The following is a 22036-nucleotide window of genomic DNA, read 5'->3' as shown; positions in this document are numbered from 1 at the left end:
TACTAAGATCTATAAATATGTTTTATTGATAGCCAATTAAAACTTGTGACTTGCTGAACATTGCAACTTAAATTTAAATATGTTTTAATCTCTACACCAACCCGCATTCTGATGGAAGTTGAAATGTCAAATTCCTGGATAATTTCCCTGTATAATGTAGACATCATGCTTTGAACCCAGACAGAGGTAACTGTTAGAATCCTCTTTGGTCAGGGTAATTTCGATCCAGGTATGACCGAAACAGTTGCAAAAAGAATTTTCACCTGCTTAAATAGAAAATCAAGTTCTTATGAGCTTTATGACTGTTTTGCCTTTTACCACCTTCCCCTTGTACATGCCCGAAAATAGTCAAAAGAAGAGTAACCCGAATTTCTCGTCCCAACATACTAGAGAGGAAGTTACACAGTTCTTTCCAGAAAAGCACCTCCGCTAGGCACTCATAAAACGTATGTATATTCGTGGAATACTGTAAATCACATTTAGGACAGTTGATTGTCTTGTTGTTCTCTATTTTAGAGAGTCTTCCTGGGGATACGTAGGCTCTATGTATAGTGAACAGATGGTTCTTCCGCAAAGACGCCGGCTTTACTATCTTGAACAGAGATAGCATAGATGATTCCCACCACTGCACTACCTTCTCTTGCGGCATATCCTTCCCCCAAAGAGAAGCGGGCAGTATAAATTCACCATCCAATCCTTCTAATATCTCCCAATACCGACTTGAAACCCGCTTAAGTCTGGGGGACTCTGCTAACACACACTCCTCCAAAAAGCCTGCAGCCCCGAATGTTACTCGAGATTTCAATAACAAACCTTTTATTTGGGCATATTTCAATCTAGAAAAGGCTCCCGCCAGCTTGACCTCAAGTTCTTCCAGGGAGATTAAAGCCTCTTCACTAATTAGATCACCCCAGGTCGCTATACCCACCTTCCTCATTGGCAGTGCTAAAACATCTTTTAGGCATTCAGGAGTACATGGTGAGTCCCAAATCGGAACATAGGGGTTATAATAACTAACTCCCGCCGCAGACCTCAAATGATACCAACTTGCCGCAAGATCGCAAAGAGTTTTGAATTTTATTTGTTTGAAAAATTTTGGGTCTCCAAATTTGTAAAGGAATCCCTTAGAGCAGGGGTACTCGCAAACATTTTCCCTGGGGTCAAAAAGTTTGGTCTGTGACTTGCCTGGGGGCCGCATTGATGCCAGGGAGGTGGCAGTAGGGTGGGGTGACTAGGGGGATTGGTGGCAAGGTAGGTGTAGGGGAAGCAAAGTATATACATCTAGTGGCTGAAATAAACAATGGGAAACCAGAAAACCTGTGAATGAATCCCGGCTTACCCACTTTTCCAAATTGTGTGATCCTAGGCAATTGTTTAGTGTCACTTTCCCTCCTTTTTCTGCATTATCACATTTAAGATGACCTCGAAATACATGATTCATGGTGTGTGCTGCAAAAAACCTGCATCTATGTTTGATTTAAATAACTATAATGTGTATGGGTGGCCTGGGTTCCTATCATACATAAAGTGCACATGCCAAGTGACTTGCCTCTTTAATTTACTATTGGTGTTCTCAGGGTAAGGGAAATAATGAATGTTTCCAAATTTATGTTTGAAAACTATCACTTTAAAAGGAATACATCTCAATGCACTGATAAAATAAATTGTAATAAGGCGAAAACGTTCTGCATGTTAACTAAATACACTTAATATTGAAGAGACTGTCTTAGTTTTACTGCAAGAAGTCTTTAAACATGAAGGTGTTTCTAAAGTTAAGGGCAGGAGTCACTAGTAACTCCCTTTAACACCAATTAAGTTTGAAATAAATGATTGTGTGTGTATTTGATATTTGTTTGTGGGAGTCAAGCACACAGCTGCCCAGTGCTCCTGTTGCCCCAGGGGCCTCATGTAAAGGTCAGAGGGGCCGCATGAGGCCCGCGGGCCGTACTTTGAGTATCCTTGCCTTAGAGGCTCCATTGACAGTAGCAACCATAGCTTTAAACATCACTACAATGGCCGAAGAGTCAGGAGCAGAGAAGAGCATTTTTGCGGAGTTCAATTGAAATGCCCAAGCATAATATTTTAAATCCGGAAGTGCTAACCCCCCTTTTTCTCTCCTTCTCAATTTTTTCCATGAGAGCCTAGGGACTTTTGATGCCCAAATGAAAGAGGTAATAGCCTGTTGAAGCTTCAACAAATAATGTTTATGCATTAAAAGAGGTCTAGAACTATTCAAAAAATTGACTTTGGGCAAAATCATCATCTTTACCAAATTAACCCTGCCCACTATTGTCATGGGGAGATACATCCATCTTTGTAGAGATCTACACCCTTCCTCTACCACCGGCTTTAAATTCCTCATTACAAGCTGATCAATTTCTTGTGTAAATGAGATTCCTAGATATCAAATTTCCTGTTGTACTTGTCCCTCCAACTTATGATTCCAAGCCATAACCTCCTTTTTCTCAGTATTCACCCAGTATCCAGACACTCTGCCAAAGTCTTCAGCAAGGGTCAGCAGTGTAGGCAAAGCTGATGGTAAATCAGACATATATACTAAAAGGTCATCAGCATGCAGGGCCACCTTTTTCACCCAGCTGTCACAATTAAAGGGTACAATAGCTGAGTTTCTCCTTATTTTCCTCGCTAATGGCTCTATATACAGATCAAATAATAACGGGGAAAGAGGGCAGCCCTGCCTGGTGCCCCTTGTTATCTTCAAAGGCTCTGTAAGGTTGCCATTTACTAGGACTCTTGCAATAGGGTCTTTATATATAAGACCTATTGTTCTGCACAAATTTTCTCCTAAACCAGCTGATCTGAAAATGTAAGCTAAATATTTCCAGTTCACTCTATCAAAGGCCTTCATTGCATTAAGAGTAATTACGGTCAGAGGCATTTCAAAAGATGTCGCCATGTCTATGGCCCCCACCAAGTTATACGTCAATTCATGTTAAAATCTACCCTTGATAAACCCTTTTTGGTCTGAATGAATTAACCGACCCACCACTCTGCTGAGTCTATCTGCAAGTATTTTAGCAAATATTTTATAATCACAATTCAGCAAAGAGATAGGCCTATATGACTCACACTTAAGCAGGCTCTTACCTGGTTTCAAAAGTACCTCATTCCACAAACCCGGAATAGGGGCCCTCCATTCAAAAATCGCCCAAACTGGAATTATTAACTCAGCCAACGCCTTGTAAAGTTCCATAGAAATACCATCTGGCCCAGGTGCCTTACCGTCCTTACTACCAATCAATACCTTCCTAATTTCCCCAGCAGAGATTGGGCTATTCAAAATAATCTGCTACTCTTGTGAAATAGATAGGAGTATATCATCCGCCAACCATTTACCTATATCTTCCTCTCTTACCTCAACCTCCTCTTTATATAAATCAGAAAAGAAAGATTGAAAAGCGACCTCCATTTCTTTACTAATGGATGATCTCTCGCCTAAATGATTTATCTTTACTTCCTTGATGAAATTCCTCACTAGATCACGCTTGCATTTCCAGGCTGGTAATTTTCCTGCATTCTCACCATATTCAAAGTGAGCTACCTTATTAACCTCTACTCTTTTAACAACCCTAGCTTGTAACACCTCGAGCTGAGATCACAACCCCTCAACTTATTCTCCAAAGCCTCAACCTCCTCCTTCTTAGTACGCACAGATAGATGACTCCTTACTTTAAGCATTTCCTGTTCCAACTGCAAAATAGCATCCGTATACTGCTTATTCTTATAGCTGGCTATGCTCATAATTTTGCCTCTCATAACCACTTGAAAAGTGTCCCATACCACAGCTAGCGGAGCCGATCCCAAGTTGGCTTTAAAAAAAAACTCAGTCTCTATTCGTAACTGGTCCAAAACCTCCACATCTTGTAGTAGCGTGCTGTCTAGGATCCACCTACTACCGCTCGGCCCACCAGCCAACATTAAATCTAGTTTCTAAATGTGGATATGCTAAAAATCTAGCATTGACCCGGCTCTCCAGGACCGACTTTGCAGAACCCTGTCCTAGGTGAGCAGTTTCCATCTTAATGCGATGCCATTCTAGCTTTTGTTGTGCGCCCTGTCGGATACCCTGCTTTTCATTCATACAGGGGCAGGGCGCACTTCACACGTAAGGGCACGTTAAGTGCCTGTCTATTTGCTGTCATCATCATGCAGATGCAGCGATCAGGCCAAGAGACGGGGCCAGCTGGGGAAACTAAACTCTGAGGAGGCCACCTGAGCCTCAAAACTATAGAGTCTTTAAAGGTGTGAGTACCCATGACAGGGTTTGAGACCACTACAGGGGATTTACAATCTACTGAACCCCTTTTATGATTCAGAAAAGCCTTTCTGAACCGCAAAAGGAGTTGTGTGGCCCATTCATAACCATACTTAGGCGTAGGTGTAAAAAGGGTGCCCCTTCCTATTTGCGCTTCACAATGAGATGTGTCAATGGTTTATGACTGCAATTGCAGTTCCAAAACACTCAAAAGTCACTGACATCTCAAGGAGGAGGTAACATTTGCTAAAGGGAAGCTTTCCTTTTGTGGAATTCCTCGATTTCTACCCAGGCGGCAACCAATATTGTTTTTACGCAACACTGTTCCTTGAAGTCCTCGAAGTAACATGATTTCCTTTAAAAAAAATGTTTACTATTTAGCAATGTGAAGGGAGGGGATGTGGTCTACAGTCCCTTGCAGGTCCCCATCAGTGTGTTTGTAGCCAATCACACATAGTCGAAAATAGCGACCTGAATAATTTACATTAATTATTTGGCTTGTTCTGAAACCCTTTTCAAATAGGAATCTTCCCATGCAGCTTATTAGTACATAGGTTGAATAGCAAAAATTAACGCATGTCACAAATACTTGTTCCACAATTTGCTCCCACTATCTGTGACCTGCCTGTTATTACATGTGGTCAGTCTTGCATAAAGTTAGGAATACTTGAGCAGTCTTTCAGTTCTGCAGTGCAACCTCATTCAGTACTTGTTCCAAAATACTTCTGGCTAGCGGGTGTCCCATTCGAATTCGCTGAAGTGCTTAGGTCTAATTCTACTCAGTATCTTAAAAGTATTCTTCACTTAATCACATGCACACAATCTCACATATTAGGGATATACTATTTGATATTTGGAAGTATTCTGTAGGGTTCCTGCTACATTCGGATTGACTTTCTGGCAACTCAAAAACAATCTTAGGCATGCGCAGGAGGTTATAGATGTTCCAGAGTACTCCTAGTGGACAAAATGTACTCTAGGTTGTAAACCTGCATAAGCAAAGCATTACTTTATTTCTCCATATGGAAACTAATTTTACTTTAATTAACCTTCCAGGTGTAATACAGAAATAGCAATGCCTTGCTTTTACATACTGCTTAATACCATATTTAATTTGTTTTGAAGAGCCCTAAATAACCCAGTTTAATAGTACTCATGTTACTGACCCAAGAAGGATGGAATGCTGACTGGGCCTTGCTGGGATCCTTTCAAAAATATCCTCTATAAAGAGCTGCTTCACCTGAATGTTCAGGTTAGGTGAATGCCTTCTAAAATGTTTTGAACTCCCACAAAGTTTCGATGGGTCATTTAAATAGAAATCACACGGGTACCAAAAGTGCTATCACAAAAAGTGATAAGTTTTATTATTCAAAAGTAGAAAATGCAAGACATGTTCTTTTGAAAAATTATGGAAAACACAAGGAGCAACCACTAATTATTTGTTTAGCACTACTAGAAGAAAAGTACTTGGAGGGAAGACGTCAGTTCACCCTGGCTGTCCAAATCCAGAATGCTCATTCAGGACAATCTGTGCGTAGCATTTTGGGGTTTTGTGTGCTGTTGGATATGCCCCAATTTTATTTACCAGCTTTAACTGTGCAAGCAAAATATAATAGTATAATAATCTCTCTGATGCTGAACCTTTAGCAAGAGGAAAACAGTTATCTGAGTTTGAGTGCCTGTGCATTAGGAAGCATGAAGGTGGTCAAGGATCAAACTGACCACTCAGTCACTCGAGCATGTCTAGGTGGACTGAAGAATTCGAAGCTGCTCAGAAACGCAGGGACTGCTATGATCCAGCTCCCAAAAGTGCTCAAGGCTTCATTCACCATGCAGCGCACTGCTAGTGTTGCATCCTGCTGAGGACTTGCTCCTTTTACACAGAACTTTTCCTCTGTGAATGACCAGACCAGTAGACTACCTAAGTTCCTCATGGGAACACGCATTAGCAGAGCCAGTAGATCCAGGCTTTTGGACCTGCTGGCTCTGCCATGCGTCTTTAATGATGCTGTACAAAACAAAAAAAGGTGCTATGATGTGTCCACCCCCCTCATTATACAGGCACTTGCAACACGCATGCGTGCGCCTACAAGATGACACAGGGGATATTGTTTTTTCCTTTTTATGTACAGATCCAAGTGGAATTGGTATATATAAATCATAGCCCAAAAACATTTTTTTCTTTTTTTGAGGAACAGGTGGGGTGATGCAAGACAGGGAAGGGGAAGAAACACGGAGGGTGGGGAAAGCAACACGTATTAGAGAAACGTGGAAAGCAGGGACAGAGAAGTGTACAAGTGAGAGAGAAAAAGGTGCAGCTGTTGGGAGGAAGCAAATAGGTGAGAAAGCAACACAGTGAGAAAAGCACAAGAAGGTAAGCACAACATCGGGGAGTGTGGGGGAGAAGCACATAGTTGAGAAATAGAGCAACAAAGAGCATGACGGGAGGAAAGGAAAGTACACAAGGGAGGCAACTGGAAAACACATTCACTTTTGTGGAGTGCTTAAAAAAATGTGTATCAATAGTGAGCAGTGGAAGGACACAAGTAATGTGTCCACGTTCCAGGGGATGAATAAACACAAAAAGAGGGAGTAAATCACACATAAGCTGACAAATAAAAAGGAAGCAAATGGGAGTGACAGTTAATAAAGCCAACCAATGGTGAGCAATGTGTAAGCTCTAAACCCACAGTAAGCTGACAATAGTCTTTTCACCAGCAGACAGCTGTGTTGCCTGATAAGCAAGGCCTACTTTCACAAAAGTGAAAAGAGCAACACTTTCAGATCGCTTTGGAAGCCGACACATTGATACCAACACTTTAGCAACTCAACATAACAGTGAAAAATGGTGTACCTGTAGGTTATTTCAAACACTGTCTAGGTATGCATAAATTGAATTTCAGGGCCACTATTTTACAAATACAAATAATTTTTTTCAGTAAGTTGTAGAAAGATTAAAATGAGTCTTGCAATTCACCATATCTGCATGGCTTTTATGAGGAAACCCCCTGTTGTCTCTCAAATTATAACAAATAGCTGAAAAGGGATGCAGAAAGAATTCCTATCATATGTGTTCTCTGGGACTGTTCTACTTCCACTGGGGTGGGAGGTCTCTGTTAACTTTCTTCCAAGTCCCATCGAGGTGGCGAGCATCCATCCTTTGAGAGTCTTCTTGAGCTGAGTCTTCTCCTCAGGGATGAGAACCTGTCCCCCAGGGTCCTTCTAAACCCTGTCTTGTCTTTGCTCAACTGCAGCTCCTTCTTGAGGATGGGCAGCTGACCAGTGAACATGTCCCATCTCGCAAGGGAGTCCACACTTCTGTCCAGAGCAGCTACCTCTTCTTCAGGCACCTCTCTCTCCAGAACACTGATGCAGCGTCCCAGCCAATCCTCATGCCTCTTAAGGATGTCTGTGACCTCCACAAATGTTCCCTGTTGGTTGTTCATATCTTCTATAGAACAAAGTGGCTCACTGTGCTCTATCTCATGTCTGAAGAAAGGGGCTGGAGTGCAAGGGTCGGGAGTCAATGCTTCAGATAGAGAAGTCAACAGCTCTGACTCATTCTCGCCGCACATCCCAGAGTCAGAGCTAAGTGGAAGGATATCTTCTGATATGGAGTGATCAGCTGAACTCTGACCGGCCCAGGCAGACAGAAGAGTTCCTGTCCAAGCAAAAAGTTTCTACGGATGAAAAAAATATTTAATGTTAAACATTGATATAGGTTCTAGAACACTTGTAAAGTTATACAATGATAGTAGAAGAGCTTACAGAATTTCCAGTCAATGCCAGTAGATGCTAAGACTCTAGTAATTTTATTGTAACATGTTGTAACTTAAAGTTGAGTCCCAAAGAACAATAAGTTGATGGATCTCCCAGAATCCCTGCCAGTGCACTAAACCATAATCAGGACAGTTCAAGTCTACGGTTGAATGTTAGTCTGATTCTGGTTTGCTGCCAGTGCCTGGATCTTTCATTGTTAATGATGGGGTTTTGACCTAATGCCAATGTCTGGTGTCATGGGAATAGGATTACCAGATGAAGTAATGCGACTGGGTCACGTCTTGGTTTGGTTGACTTCCGCCAACTGTACTCAAGCATCTGAAAACAACCTTCTGTCGAAGCAGGGCCTAGGATTGGAAAGTAGTGCACTGGTACCTTGGAGTCATATGATATTCATACCTTGGTATGTAGACAGAATGTGGCAACTTCTAAAAGTGTGTCTACTGGGAGTCTCTTAACCTAAACCCCTGAGATAGTATGCATACACTCTTCACTGTAACAAGCCTTAAACTATGACAAATGCAAACACAAATGTACATGCAGATAAGTAACAAAAATACAAAGTGGAAAAAAGGATCTATATAAATAAGGTGAAAATATAGACTGAAATTCCTAGTGACTTCTACTTGGTATGAACTCAAGTGAACATGCTTACTGGCATTGGTGTAGGTAATAAGCAACAGAAAGTGGTCCACCCATGAAAGAGATAACAGGCACAGCGAGGTATCATGACTCATTTGTAATCACAGACTCTAACTAGAAACATAGGCACACTGATTAAGGAAGGAGGACTCCTAGTCGGTTATACCAGTGTCCATTTTTCTGGAAAAAAATCCTTAAAGACAATAAGAGGAAAGAAACAATTTGGAGCCACCTGACCGATGTATTTGTTTATGTAGAATGTGACATACTTGTCGTTCAGTTTCCATAGGCCACGGAACATGGCTGGAAAATGCTAAGGATGCAATGTTATGATGACACAATCACTCTCATCACTGGTAGGTCCATAAGATATGTCTTTACATTGCCGAGGAGGCTTGAGGCATCACTGGACCCTTGACCATGTGAACTTCTTCTTGAAGTGAATTTGTGCCATAGGTTCGCAGGTTTGCTCACTGGATGGTTTACACCCTACTGGAACACATCTACATGGGATGGCAACAGTTTTGGCTGTGCTGACCTCTTGATAGATTCTGAGGCCCACATAATAATGCGGATGGGTTCAGTGCCTGGCACAAAAGTGGTGGTGTGATGTCTTTCTGCAAAGCAACAGATGCTATTTTCTTGACTTCTTTTTTGCAGGTGCAGTCACTCACTGACCTGCCTGCAAGGGGATGTCCATCTCCACTTTGAATTGCAGGCAGGTGCTATGTACACACTGAAAGATAGGGCGGCTGCTTAAAGCAGTCTCTCTGTCTTTTCGCCAATGCGCTGCCCTGGGTCAGCCATTATCAGTAGTACGGCCTGTTTGCACCAGGCACACCATTTTGAAGGTGAGTCCCAGCACAGAAACGGATAGTGCACCCTATTTTTAATATAGTCCTTGGAGTGCATATTGAGAGGATCTGTGCTCCCTTCTATCAAGCTCCATTTTCAAGTTCAGCAGAACCTTCTTTGCGCATGCTCACGGAGTGGTTTTCCTTGTTGCATCTGCAACATTTCTGTTACTGCAGTCAAAACCTTCAGTGGGATAAAAAAAGGCTACAGCGATAGCAGGTTTTCTCACTTTTGTATCAGGATGGTGTTTTTGTCTTGGGTTTTCTACCCAGGTCATATTTCAAGTCTCTGCTCAATTCTCTGTTTTTTACAACCTCCATGTTGACAGTGTGTGTCCCAATATGGCCATAGTTTTTGGTCATTTGAAGTATTGTTACACGGTGTCTGCGTTGGTGCGCGGCAGCCAATTGTGCGCCAGCGCAGGGGAAAAGGACAGGAATGCGCCGTATCTCAGAGATACGGCGCATTCCTACCCATTTCTTTTGACGCAGTCAGCGCAGCAGGAATCCTTGAGGTGCTGCACTCCGCCAAAACCCCGTAAATGAGGCCCTTGACCTGTATGTAGTTAGCTGTGGACCATGCCTTAAAAAATCTATTGCTGGCAAGTGCTCATGCTGCCAAATGTCCAGCAGATGGCAACAGTGTATAACTTTTTACAAGTGAAAAGAGGTTTGACAAAGCATTGAAGCTTGTCTAAATTTCATGAGGCATCCTCATCTATGATGTTGTCTTCTTTAATTATAGCCCACCCAAAAAAACACACACCACTCCAAATTACACACACTGTTTAATTGCGATAATACCGATTACACATGGCACCATATTATTTTCCACGCTGCTGTTCTGATACGTTTAATAGCCTACAATATTCTTTTTGCGGTTAGATGCCCCACTGGCGTTTTCTAGTGACTTGGGCTGTGGTGTGACTTGCAGCTACATTTCGCAAGGTATGTGTGGAAACTGACGTTGTCTTTTCTGATAAGTACCAGGAACCAGAGCACTCATGTCGATGTATATAGAGCTGCTATGTAGATATATGCATCACAGCCTTTCATGTTTCCATGGCTCCGACTATTTGTTCTTGTTTATTTATAGGTCGCAATAATCCCCGGAGGAATTTTCGGGTTCCAGGAGGGCGAGGCGCTCGGCAGGTAGCACATCATGTACATCTTTGTGCACTGAATTCATGTGGTACCTATTATGTGGGCTGAGACTTGCACCGTGCGATATGGGATAAAACTCCCTTCATTATTATAAGGATATTGCAAGTCACCAAGGAATTCAATGACACCAGGTAAGAAGGAGGCCGAAGGCATGTTGCTGTATAAGGTCATGGAACTCCAAGGTGTGCAATACCTACTGGGCTAAATAAAAGCTATTTTAAAGATTTTGGGGTGGTGGGGGGAGTGTCAAAGGACCCACGATAATGCAGTGTCTCAAGATCTTTTTGGACAGATTGTGGTTAGTGATATAAAATTACCAGAAGTTAGATCCGAGAGACTTTATGTTTTTCATTTTTACTAGCCATGGTAAGGTTAAACAAGCATTTACAATGCAACGGGTCTCGCGTTTGCTCATGTTAGAGCTGATCGCGTTGTAAACTCCTAACCCGACTTTTCACCTATCGGGCAAAAGTGCATTTATGTACATAACCCGAAAAAGTGAAATTAACTATGTAAAGCGCTCGACTTCTGCCAAGCGAGATCGCGCTCGAAAATTAGAGAAAAAGAAGTCCACAAGCCCGATGAAAAACAGCGAGCCTCGCATGTTTTCTGTACTTGGTCGCTGCGTTCGAGGAGGGCTATCCACCGGAAAAGGCATGACGTATGCGTGCCTTCGACTAATGAAAGCAAGCAGATTTTATTAGGCAAGCCCAGGAACCAATAAAAAACACTGACGTGAAGTTGACAGGGCTTCGAGCCCTTTCCTAAATACTAAAGCGTCTCGCTGCGATACGCATGCGCGAGTGCATGCAACGCAGGCTCAACCCTAACAAGAGAGGTGACTTTGGGGAAATACTAATTCTTGACGTCTTCAGTTATAGCGTGGTCTACGTGTTTCTGCCATATTGCCCATCCGAGGCATCGGGAATGCCCTAATCTAAATCTGGCTCTCAAAAAAATACAAGAATTTTTATACTAGGGTAAAACACATACAAACATACATAAAGATGAATACATTATGGGCCTGATTCTAACTTTGGAGGACGGTGTTAAACCGTCCCAAAAGTGGCGGATATACCACCTACCGTATTACGAGTTCCATAGGATATAATGGACTCGTAATACGGTAGGTGGTATATCCGCCACTTTTGGGACGGTTTAACACCGTCCTCCAAAGTTAGAATCAGGCCCTATATGTACAATTACGGGCACAGGAAACTTGGTAATCTGGAGTCTCTTTAGAACTGTACAAGAACAACAGGCCATAAAATCATTTACACATCCTCCATAACCGTCCAGTCAGAGATGTTTTTCATACTTTTGTAATCACCACACGTGATCACAGCAAACCCATTCATTATCTCACCCTTGTGAGTTCCCAAATGGGACAGACTGAGCATTTCCAGGCAATCATGTTTGGAGAGATAAGAAGCGAGCACATGAGTGGTGAGTCTGCTAACCCTAACCCAGGGGTTTAAGGGCCACATGGGGAACAAGGCCCACTTGTCCTCGCGAAGAGAGATAAATTGTAGACCGCAACTAATGTCAATGCCGCAGAGTTGCCAGCTAAAGTGGTCAAGAAACACATCTGCAGACACTTACTACGTCAAGTGGTTGCACCAACATTTCACCTACTTTTGTGGATCCCATCCCTGGTTTGTACCCATGTGAAAGCCCAACCGTCCTTAAAAGGGAGCCGTGAAGCTGCTGGAGAGGAGCATGTGTTCCTGGACCTTGGTGATTTGATGGTTTGGGATGCCTACACACAATGAGTTAGCAAAGTGAAGTTGTGAGATGGTGGGTGAAACTGCAACTACTGGGTAGTGCCCCGGGTGGAAAAAAAAGGGAAATGTTAGAATAAAAACAGGCTTTGGAGGAATATGCCAACTATAGACCCAGTCCGCCATCAAAGGCCCTGCTTAAGTTTAGGAAGGATGGAAAGAAGGTTCCTATGCATGTGACTATGAGTTTGGAGGTGGTTGAGTGATTTAGAACGAGCAGCATACTTTCATGGATGAGAAGTGATGTTGCGCTTGGCACTGAAGATCAGTTCTTTAGTTTTGGATTCATTGAGATTCCAGAACTACTGGCTATCTATGAATCAATGGCAGATAGGCCGGTTTCTAGGTTATGGTACTGTTTGTGCTTGTTGATAGTGCATAAGCCATAAGCATTGGATTGGTAGAGGAGGTTGTATTAGTGTATGACTGTCAGGAACTGCAAGAGTAGATTTGAAGAGCATTGGCAAGGGGTGATCCTTGCAGTATACAACATGATACGTGATCGGAGTTGGACAGGAATGCTCCATTATGAAGTAATTCAGAATTCAGGACATGATCTAGCAGAAAGCAGATTCAGAGACTTTTGTTCTTTCAAAAAGTTAACAAAGATTTGTGTGGTATGCAGCGTCAAAGGATGTGTGAGGCTTGCAGTTATTTGGTATTACTTTAGTTGGTTGCTTCAAGGATGTTGTCTCATATCCTAAGGATGATGTTTCTGTCCCGTACTTCAGACATAACTCTAATGGATCACACTGTCAGTGATTCCTCAGTGAGCCTGGTGTTGGCGAACAACGGCTTTCTCAAAGAGCGTGGATTTGGTGGAGAGTCATTGATTGCACTTTCGTTGTTTATAATGGACAGAGCAAGTGTGGCTCGCTGAAATACCCTGAATGAAAAGCATTTTTAGAATATTGTGCTACCAAAATATTGTGGCCAGAATATCGACTACCAAGATATTGGAAAAGTAATTGTATGTAGGTACCTTGAAAGATACTGCTCTTAGGTCCCGTAAATGTACATTAAAAATGTATATACCTTATGTTTTGATTCTGGGGATTTGTGGGAGAGATGCAAAGACTGGACGCTGATGTGTTTTCTCATTTGGTGATGTGGGTGTTTATAATCATGATTACACGCTATCAGAAAGCTAACTTTAATGAAAAGAGTAATAATAAAAAGGTAAGGAGTACTATGTCAGAGAGACATATGGAGAGATTGCTAGAGAAAATTGATAAAGAATTTGGTTACAGAACTGATATTAAACATGTGAACACTTAAAAGCATTCTAGCATCAATAAGTCTTTTCTAAAAGACTACATCAAAAGGCCTGTATCTACTTAAAACTTAAAAACAAGTAGTTGATGTCACGGCTTGAGACCTTGGTTAACATTGATAACTGCCCTTGTTAAAAAAAAAGAAACAATTGTATTCCACTGTTTCAGGGTTGCTCCACTGTGTTCTCCAAACATTTAGCATGCACTGATCTTCACTAGCAGCAGTGTCCATCTTACCTTGTACCGTTCCAGCAGCTTGAATCCCAGCACATACTGCAGTTTTCTCAGGCAAACTGGGCAGAGGTCCTGAGGCCGCAGTACCAACTCATCGAGGCTCAGTGCTCCCTGCATGAGACAGCGTAGCCAGCGGCACGTCCCCAGGCCAATGAGGAAGCAAATTTCATGACATGTGACCTTAAGATTAATAAAAAAAGGTTACTGCTGGAATTCACCTGAGCTTTAAAGGACACTTTAACCCTAGTCTATATTTTTAATAAAAATGTTATATGATGCCTCCTCACCACTATTAGTAGCAGGGTGCTGTGCTTCACATCAGTAAAAGCAAACAAACACAAATGATGAACGGAATGCAGAATCAATCAAACATTCGCCCCAAGTCACAGATCTAGGTTTAAGCCATCAATTTTTTTCTTCACCATGCCACCCCAGTTTGGACCCAGCCATATGAAAATCAGTCTTGACCCTGTTCCCCATGAGAACAGTCCAGCCCAAACTGCCAGGCCAGATCCTCCATTGGCCAGAAACAAGCATCCTGCAACCGGTATCAGGGTATCACCCTTCATCAGCCAGGCTAGCTTGAATCCACTGGCATAGTGAGCCTGGGACCCATGTCTGGGCATACCGGCACACTTAGGGTGGCAAAAGCAAACAAACACAAACATTGACCCCCAAGTCAAAGATCTGGGTTTAGTCCATCACTTCTTTTGCTCACCATGCCACCCTAATTTGGACCCAGCCATATGGAAATCAGTCTTGACCCTGTGGTAAGGGTATGCCAAGACGTGGGTCCCGTGCTCACTGCGCCACAGGATTCAAGCTAGCCTAGCTGATGACGGGTGATACCCTGAAACCAGTTCCAGGATGCTTGTTTTCGATCCAGGGAGAACCAGGCCTGGCGGTTCGGGCTGGACTATTCCCATGGGGAACAGGGTCAAGACCGATTTGCATATGGCTCAGTTAAAAATGAGGTGGCGTGGTGGGCAAAAAACCTATAGATTAAACCCAGATCTTTGTGACTGGGGGTGGATGTTTGCATTGTTCAGCATTCTGTCTAGCTTCTGTTCATTTTGCTTTTCTCGTCCTAAGTTGTAAGGGTATGCCCGGATGTGGGTACCATGCTCACTGCACCACAGGATTCATGCTAGCCTGGATGATGAAGGGCGAGACCCTGAAACCGGTCCCAGGATGCTTGTTTCTCGTCCAGGGAGGACCTGGCCTGGCAGTTGGGGGCTGGACTGTTTCCATGGGGAACAGGGTCAAGACTGATTTGCATATGGCTCGGCCAAACTGGGGTGGTGTGGAGGGCAAAAAACCTCTGGAGTAAACCCAGATATTTGTGACTGGGGGTGGATGTTTGCATTGTTCAGCATTCTGTCTATCTTCTGTTCATTTTGCTTTTGTCGTCCTAACGTGGGCCCCATGCTCACTACACCACAGGATTCAAGCTAGCCTGGCTGATGAAGGGCGATACCCTGAAACCAGTCACAGGATGCTTGTTTCTGGTCCAGGGAGGACCTGGCCTGGCAGTTGGGGCTGGACTGTTTCCATGGGGAACAGGGTCAAGACTGATTTGCATATGGCTGGGTCCAAACTGGGGTGTGTAGGCAGTGGGTCCCTATCACAAAATCTTTCAAGGTCAGAAAAGGGAAATCTAAATTTTCAAGTCCTGTTCACATTGAGAGGGTTGCCGCTTCTCCTGTGTTGTTAGAGGGCATAGGTCATGGAATAAGAGTAGTGCGGTACCCATTTCTGATTTTCAACCAGAAGTTTAGAATAAGAAACAAATTTGAATTTGAATGAGAGTGGTTCTATGCTAACTACTGATTTTTCTCTAGACATTGGGAATGCTTCTGATGGTCATGATGTACTTGCACAACACAGGAGAACAGCATGCGCAGCATCTGAGGTACTAGATGGTGTTGATAATGGTACAGGTGAAGTAGGGTCTTCTAAATATGGTTGCAATTGATTTATTCAAGCCCAAGTACTTGCACGTAATGAGTGCTTGTGTGTAATGAATGTACTCCAACTGGGGAACTTGCACAGAATGTCAGTTCCAGCAGTTCATGTGTAATCAGACTGCCATCTTAATTATTATCAACTTTGTGTTCTGTTTTGTTTGTTGTTAAGGGAAGAGGTTACTGTAGTATTGGGGTATATTTGCAGGCTATATTATTTGTACACTATGTTTGTATTTAAAGTGTTCTGCTCATTCTAGTAAGAATCTGGTTTGAGTTTCAGAACATCCAATCAGTAGATTAGCCAGTTGCTAGATGTCCGGGTGCTGGCCAGTCTTTCTAGGTCATGGAGTCATGGGTCCCTATTCTGGATTAAACTTCTTAAAACCTTACTGCTGGTTCCAGTGGGGTTCCTCTGTTTACATCCTGGGAGAATACCACACCTACCATATCATATATCCTAGCATGTTCAGTGCCATCTTATGCTATCCTATACTATCCTTGCTTATCATACTCTTTCTTAGCCCATCCATTCGCCTCCATTCCACTAAATTCCCATAAATTCTGCTAACTTTTCAGTCTATGATATTCTGTCCTATTCTATTCTATCTTATCCTGTCCTAACTGTACAGGAATTATGACTTGCATAAACATAAGTACAGTGGAGTACACTATATACATTATATCATGTACAGTTCCATCTTATCCAGTCCTGTCCTATCCTGCCCTATCCTCTCCTATCCTATCCAGGGAAGTAACTATAAGAAGTAGAAGTTTATTTCAGTAAGCTACTTCAATGCAAACAAGCACTTTTTCTGAGCCACATCCCCTCATCAAGTCTTTCTAACTGGCAGCTAGAATGTATAGAACCAAAGGTTGTCCTGCAACACACCCAATGCAGAGGTCAACAAAGGAAGACAAAAGCTACACCAATAATGAGAAAAAGGGACTATAATGTCAGGCGACAATAAAAATAATTTTAGCAATAGCAATATGTACAATAAAATATAACATCTATCCTATCCTATCCACTAGCCTATTCAGTTCCATCCTATGTTATCCTATCCAATCATGCCCTCCCCTCCCCTATCCTATCCTAGCCAACTGCATTCAATCCTATCCAGCCAAATGTCATCCTAATCCTTGATTGTTACATTCTTTGCTACTTTAAGGATCCTAATTCTACCCTATTCTACCCTATCCAACCCTACCCCAGTTTATCCAACCCATCCTATCACAACCATTTCCTTCTCATACTGCTCTTTCTGAACGTGACTGTCCCCCTTTGCAATAGATGTCCAGGAAACCAGTGACACCCCCTTTCAGTTCTGTTTATCTGGGGATTTGCTTTGTGGATTAAAAGATGGAAGGAAAAAGCAATAAAATGTAGCATTTTGGGGGCTTATTCACCAAAAGGGAGGAGACCAAGCGGGCTTAGATGTAAAACTATGATCTCCATTAATGTATTTTGTGGGATTCTCAAAATAAATAGAGATACAGGTTTCCCTGGCATTTACCTGTCACCCCTCTCATCACGACTGCAGAATGTGTGCATCAGAGGGAATCTACAAACGTAGGCTTAAAATAAATGCGCCATTGCATATATGTTTTACTTCTCATGGAAAATGTTTTTATTTAAAGAATAATTTTCCTATATCTCTGGATGTGAGTGTTGTGTTTGGGGCATCACCTCAAAGTCGGTGAAGCACTTGCACCCCTTACTTGTGACAGGCTTAAGCTTAAAAGTGCATTGACTGTGGAAAGAGGAATTGCTGATGTTTATAAAAACCTAAAAGTGGCCAATTTGTGCTTGCTCACTTGCATTGACAAACCAATAGGAAACTCTTATTGCAAGCCCAATCCACATGTAGAACAATGGAAATTCTGGAAAATGTCCAATGTGGTTAGAATGAGATCTATTTTATGGTAGTCAGTGTGCACAGTTACTATAACCAGATCTTCACAAGGGAAATAAAATTGTCTACAGGTCTGCAGTGGGATCACTTTCATGTCACTAAAGCCTGGCATAGCTTAGATGTGGAGGGCAGGGTGGACTTATACATTCAGAGAGGTATGTTGAGCCTGGAATACAACCAGAAGACAATATCCACACAGATATGCATATTGGGTAGAAGGAGTGCACACCACTGTTCTTAACTTTACGCAGCTCGTAATTAATGTTACAATAGGTCTCCAAAATTCAAAGACAGACCCACTTTACAGCACCTTGTCCACAACTGACCAGTGTGTCCGACAATATTCATGTATCTAGAGGTACAGGCAGAAAGGGCAGAGATACGCAAAGAACTGTGCCTGAAAAATCCCCAGTCTCTCAGGCAGAGAGGTGGGCATGGCCAAGCACTGTAGTGGAGAATACAGTAAAAGTGGAATCTCTTTAACCACCCTGATTCCAAGCAACACCTTCCAATGAAAATGGGCAGGCCATGGTGGTTTATCCTCTCACCCAGGCCGCATGACTGAACCTCAAGATTTGGTACACTCCTGATGAAGCAGGCTGTGCAGGGGGCTGTGGGAAATCATAGTCTTCGCCGCCCTCGACTATACTGTGATCATCAGGAACCACTCATGTCTTTCTGCAAAATTCAGTCTTAGAAAGGATCTTCAGTGACAACAGAGCAGATCAATGTCATCACTTTCGTGGGAATTTAGACACACCGTGATGGCAGTGGACTCAGCAACTGCATTATTAGCTGCTGACTTGGTTGTTCTCTTCTCCGTCTTGGGCTGAACAGGCATTTCAGAAGATCTTGCTTGGCGGGGGGTCAACAAAACTAAAGCAGGCTGTTCATAGGAGTGGGACCAGTTTCTAAGTTTAGGCGAAGCATCCTTTAGGGAATGTGAATGAGAAACATGATAGATCCAGCATCTGATGCCTTCTAGTGGAAGTAGCTGTGCTGTTAATGAAAAAATCTGCTTTAAAGTTTGTCACTAAATAAATGTTTGTTGCACACACATGATGCCCTCAAGAAGGATGGAGCCTGAGAAATATTGACCCTTCTAAAATCCGTCAATTTTCCAGAACATGCCTGAGAAAGGTTAACTTAGAGTAGAATCTGAGGGCCCGATTCACAAAGAGCCTACACGCTTGTGGTGAAATCTCCACGACAACTATAGTGCGGCAAATCCACCACAAGTGTGAAGCCTTTTTATCGGGCCTTTAGTGATGAATTGTGAAAATAAACTGTAAGTAATATTTGTAAAGGAATGGTGAGCTTCAGAGGGAAAGATAAGGCTATGTAACAACCCGATTCTCACATTATTCCCCAATAATTCAGTAGCTAGCAGCCGGTAACTCTGGGATCTGTGGTGTTTCCCCTAGAGACCTGCCTGAACATGTCTGGGTGAAAGACCAGGGAAATATGAGAAATTACCAGAGGATTCTTAATAGTATAACTGATTCTCTAGATAGGACACCCCTCCCCCCAAGAGTTACTGGTGTCAGTAATTCCCAAGGAAGAAATTACTGGGGATTGCTATGGGCCACTGACCTAGTAATGCTGCTTGAGGTTGTTAAAACATTAGGAGCCAGATGTACAAAGCTTTTTCTAGTCGCAAACCATGCGATTTAGTAAATCAGATTTGCGTCAAGAAAATGCATTTCTTGTAGGAAACCATTCAGCGATTCAGTAACATGTTACTGTCCCAGATTCGACTTGCAGAAAGATGGCAACTTTACTAAACACAAGCGAAACCCTGACATTTTCTAATCATAGTCAACTAAAAAGGCCAATGTACACAAAGAGCTTTCATCAGGTAGAACTCAATGTGCGTTAATATCCAGAACAAACACATCTTTTCAGTTAGACACAAAGGAGCATTTTGAAAGCTCAATTCCCCAAATGTTAAGGCAGGACATTCAGATGGGGAGGTAGGACATGACTTTGAGGATGGCAATCAGCAGCAGCTCCTCCGTTATAGCAGAGGAGTGTAGCCCCCTCCCGTCCCTTCACCCCGCTGACAGCCATCAGAGGGAAAAGCGGAAAATAAAATGATAATAAATCCATTTTATTATCATTTTATTTTTCATGGGGCACTAGAGCCCACTGAGAGTAGGGCAGGGTGGGGCCATAATGGCAGTAGGGAAGGCTGAGTTGTTCGCACAATAAGCCCAGCCAAACCGACATGTGCATTTAGATCTCTTCACCCGGCTGTGCTGCAACAGCCGGGTGGAGAAGAGACACAGACTCCCAGGCCCTAAGCGAGCACTAAACCAGCCCACTCTGGCCAATCACGACACTGCTTTCATGCTGGTAAACAGTATTGCCAGCATGAGAGCAGTGTCTTGATTGGCGGCTGAGAGCTTGCGCAGTGTGCACTTATGCTTATATTTTTGAGTGTCTCTGGGAATATGAAAGTCTCCAGTTGCCCGACGTACTCCTGGAAATCAAAATCGGAAATTCACACACATTTCCAACTTTCAAAACCTTTGGGAATCCATCCCAGACTGGTTAGGCCTGAGCTTACTGGTGAGGTAGCCCAAAGTCATGCATGGTTGGTAGAGAAGCTGTTATTCTGTGTAATCTGGAGCAACTGCTTGAACCTGGGTACCTCACCTTGCAGCACTGGATAAGTCCTGCCACACCAAAGGTTAGTGTCCCGTCTCTTCCATTCACAGCAATGCCATGAGCTTCTTCCAGTTCTGCAGGTGAATTCATTGTTTCCGAAACCCCCTGGTGGAAATCGTCAGAGATCCTGGCAAAACTGCACACGCCAACCTCTAAAAAAACAGGAAAGAAGTGGCCCATGATCTGTAATTCTGGGTGTACTGACAGACTATGATAACGTGAAGTACAGTAGCAGGCTTTGGTAACAGAGTGATTTGGATGTGTATCACTATGTCAATCCTATGTCACCGACAGTCCCAACTAAGTAAGTCATAAATGAAACAAAAGCAATTATATAAATCTGCTACTTGTAATCAAGGCCACTGGAATCATACAAGTTTGCTGTGTTTTCTGCATACTTAAGTACTTGCCATATTTGCAACATTAATCACCTAAATGCTGCATAATTTGTAGATTTCAACAAAAAAATGTAAAAAAATTGGGTGCCAATTCACAAAAGCGTTTAGAAGATGGAAGTTAGAGCTACAAGAGTACTCCTTTCCGTACTCTTAGACGTCTTTGTGAAATGGCCCAGAAATATCCAACACCCTGTTAGTAAAACGTCATATAGTGTCTAGTTCTTAATAGCTATACTAAATATAAATGAATATTTTCAGGATAGTCCCATTTAGATATTTTGGGGCCAATTCACAAAGTCATGTAAGAGTATGTAAAAGAGTGGTAGAGGAGTACTACTGTGCGTACTCATAAATGTTTTTGTGACTCAATAGGACTTGCCATATTTAGTCAACCCTACTGTTGGACCTGGCCCTTTTTACAGGGTCATTCCCCAGATGTTTTGCTTTTTGCCTCCTTATTTTTCTGACCTTTGTTGGCTGACGTTTTGACTCTGAGCACTTTTTCACTGCTAACCAGTGCTAAAGTGCATGTGCTCTCCCTTACAAAATTGGTATGATTGGATTATACCTAATTGGCTTATTTAATTTACCTATAAGTCCCTTGTAAAGTGGTATCCCTATACCCAGGGCCTGTAAATTAAAATGCTAGTAGTGGGCCTGGAGCGCTGCTTGCACCACCCACTGAAGTAGCCTGGCCAACCTATCTAAGGCCTGCTAGCGCAGAGCCTGTGTGCACAGTTTTCTGCCACAGGGACCTGGGATCTAAATTTACTTGCCAGGCCCAGAACTCCCCTTTTACTACATGTAAGTCTCCCCTAAGGTACGCCCTAGCTAGCCAGCCCTTGGGCAGGGTGCCATGTATGTAGAAGGCAGGACATGTGCCATGTTGCGTGGCCTGTCCTGGTTGTGACAAACAGCCGAACTTGGTGTCTCTCTGCTGTGAGTGCTGCCTTCTCATAGGATTGCATTGGAAATGTCCTGCCTTATGTGTAAGGTGTATTGTCTGATTTATGAGTGGTAGCGTATGCATGTTTGGTATGGTTGTGATGGTGGTGAGAAATGCTGCTTACTAGTGTAGGTGTA

General features: G+C 42.8%; 1 protein-coding gene across 1 annotated transcript in view; it reads right to left on the bottom strand.

Moving 5' to 3' along the window:
• Positions 1-5613: 5613 nt before the first annotated feature.
• Positions 5614-22036, bottom strand: part of AMZ1 (archaelysin family metallopeptidase 1) — a 118913-nt gene continuing 102490 nt past the window's right edge. The window contains exons 5-7 of the mRNA XM_069209959.1: positions 20544-20707; positions 14009-14185; positions 5614-7956 (exon numbers count right to left, since the gene is read on the bottom strand). Coding sequence (XP_069066060.1) covers positions 7393-7956; positions 14009-14185; positions 20544-20707 — 905 coding nt within the window. The 3' untranslated portion in view covers positions 5614-7392. The remainder of the gene's footprint in view (positions 7957-14008; positions 14186-20543; positions 20708-22036) is intronic.

Source organism: Pleurodeles waltl, chromosome 10, assembly GCF_031143425.1.
Source record: "Pleurodeles waltl isolate 20211129_DDA chromosome 10, aPleWal1.hap1.20221129, whole genome shotgun sequence".
NCBI lineage: Eukaryota > Metazoa > Chordata > Amphibia > Caudata > Salamandridae > Pleurodeles > Pleurodeles waltl.
Note: the sequence above shows the minus strand (reverse complement) of the source record. Positions and strands in the feature narration are given on the sequence as shown.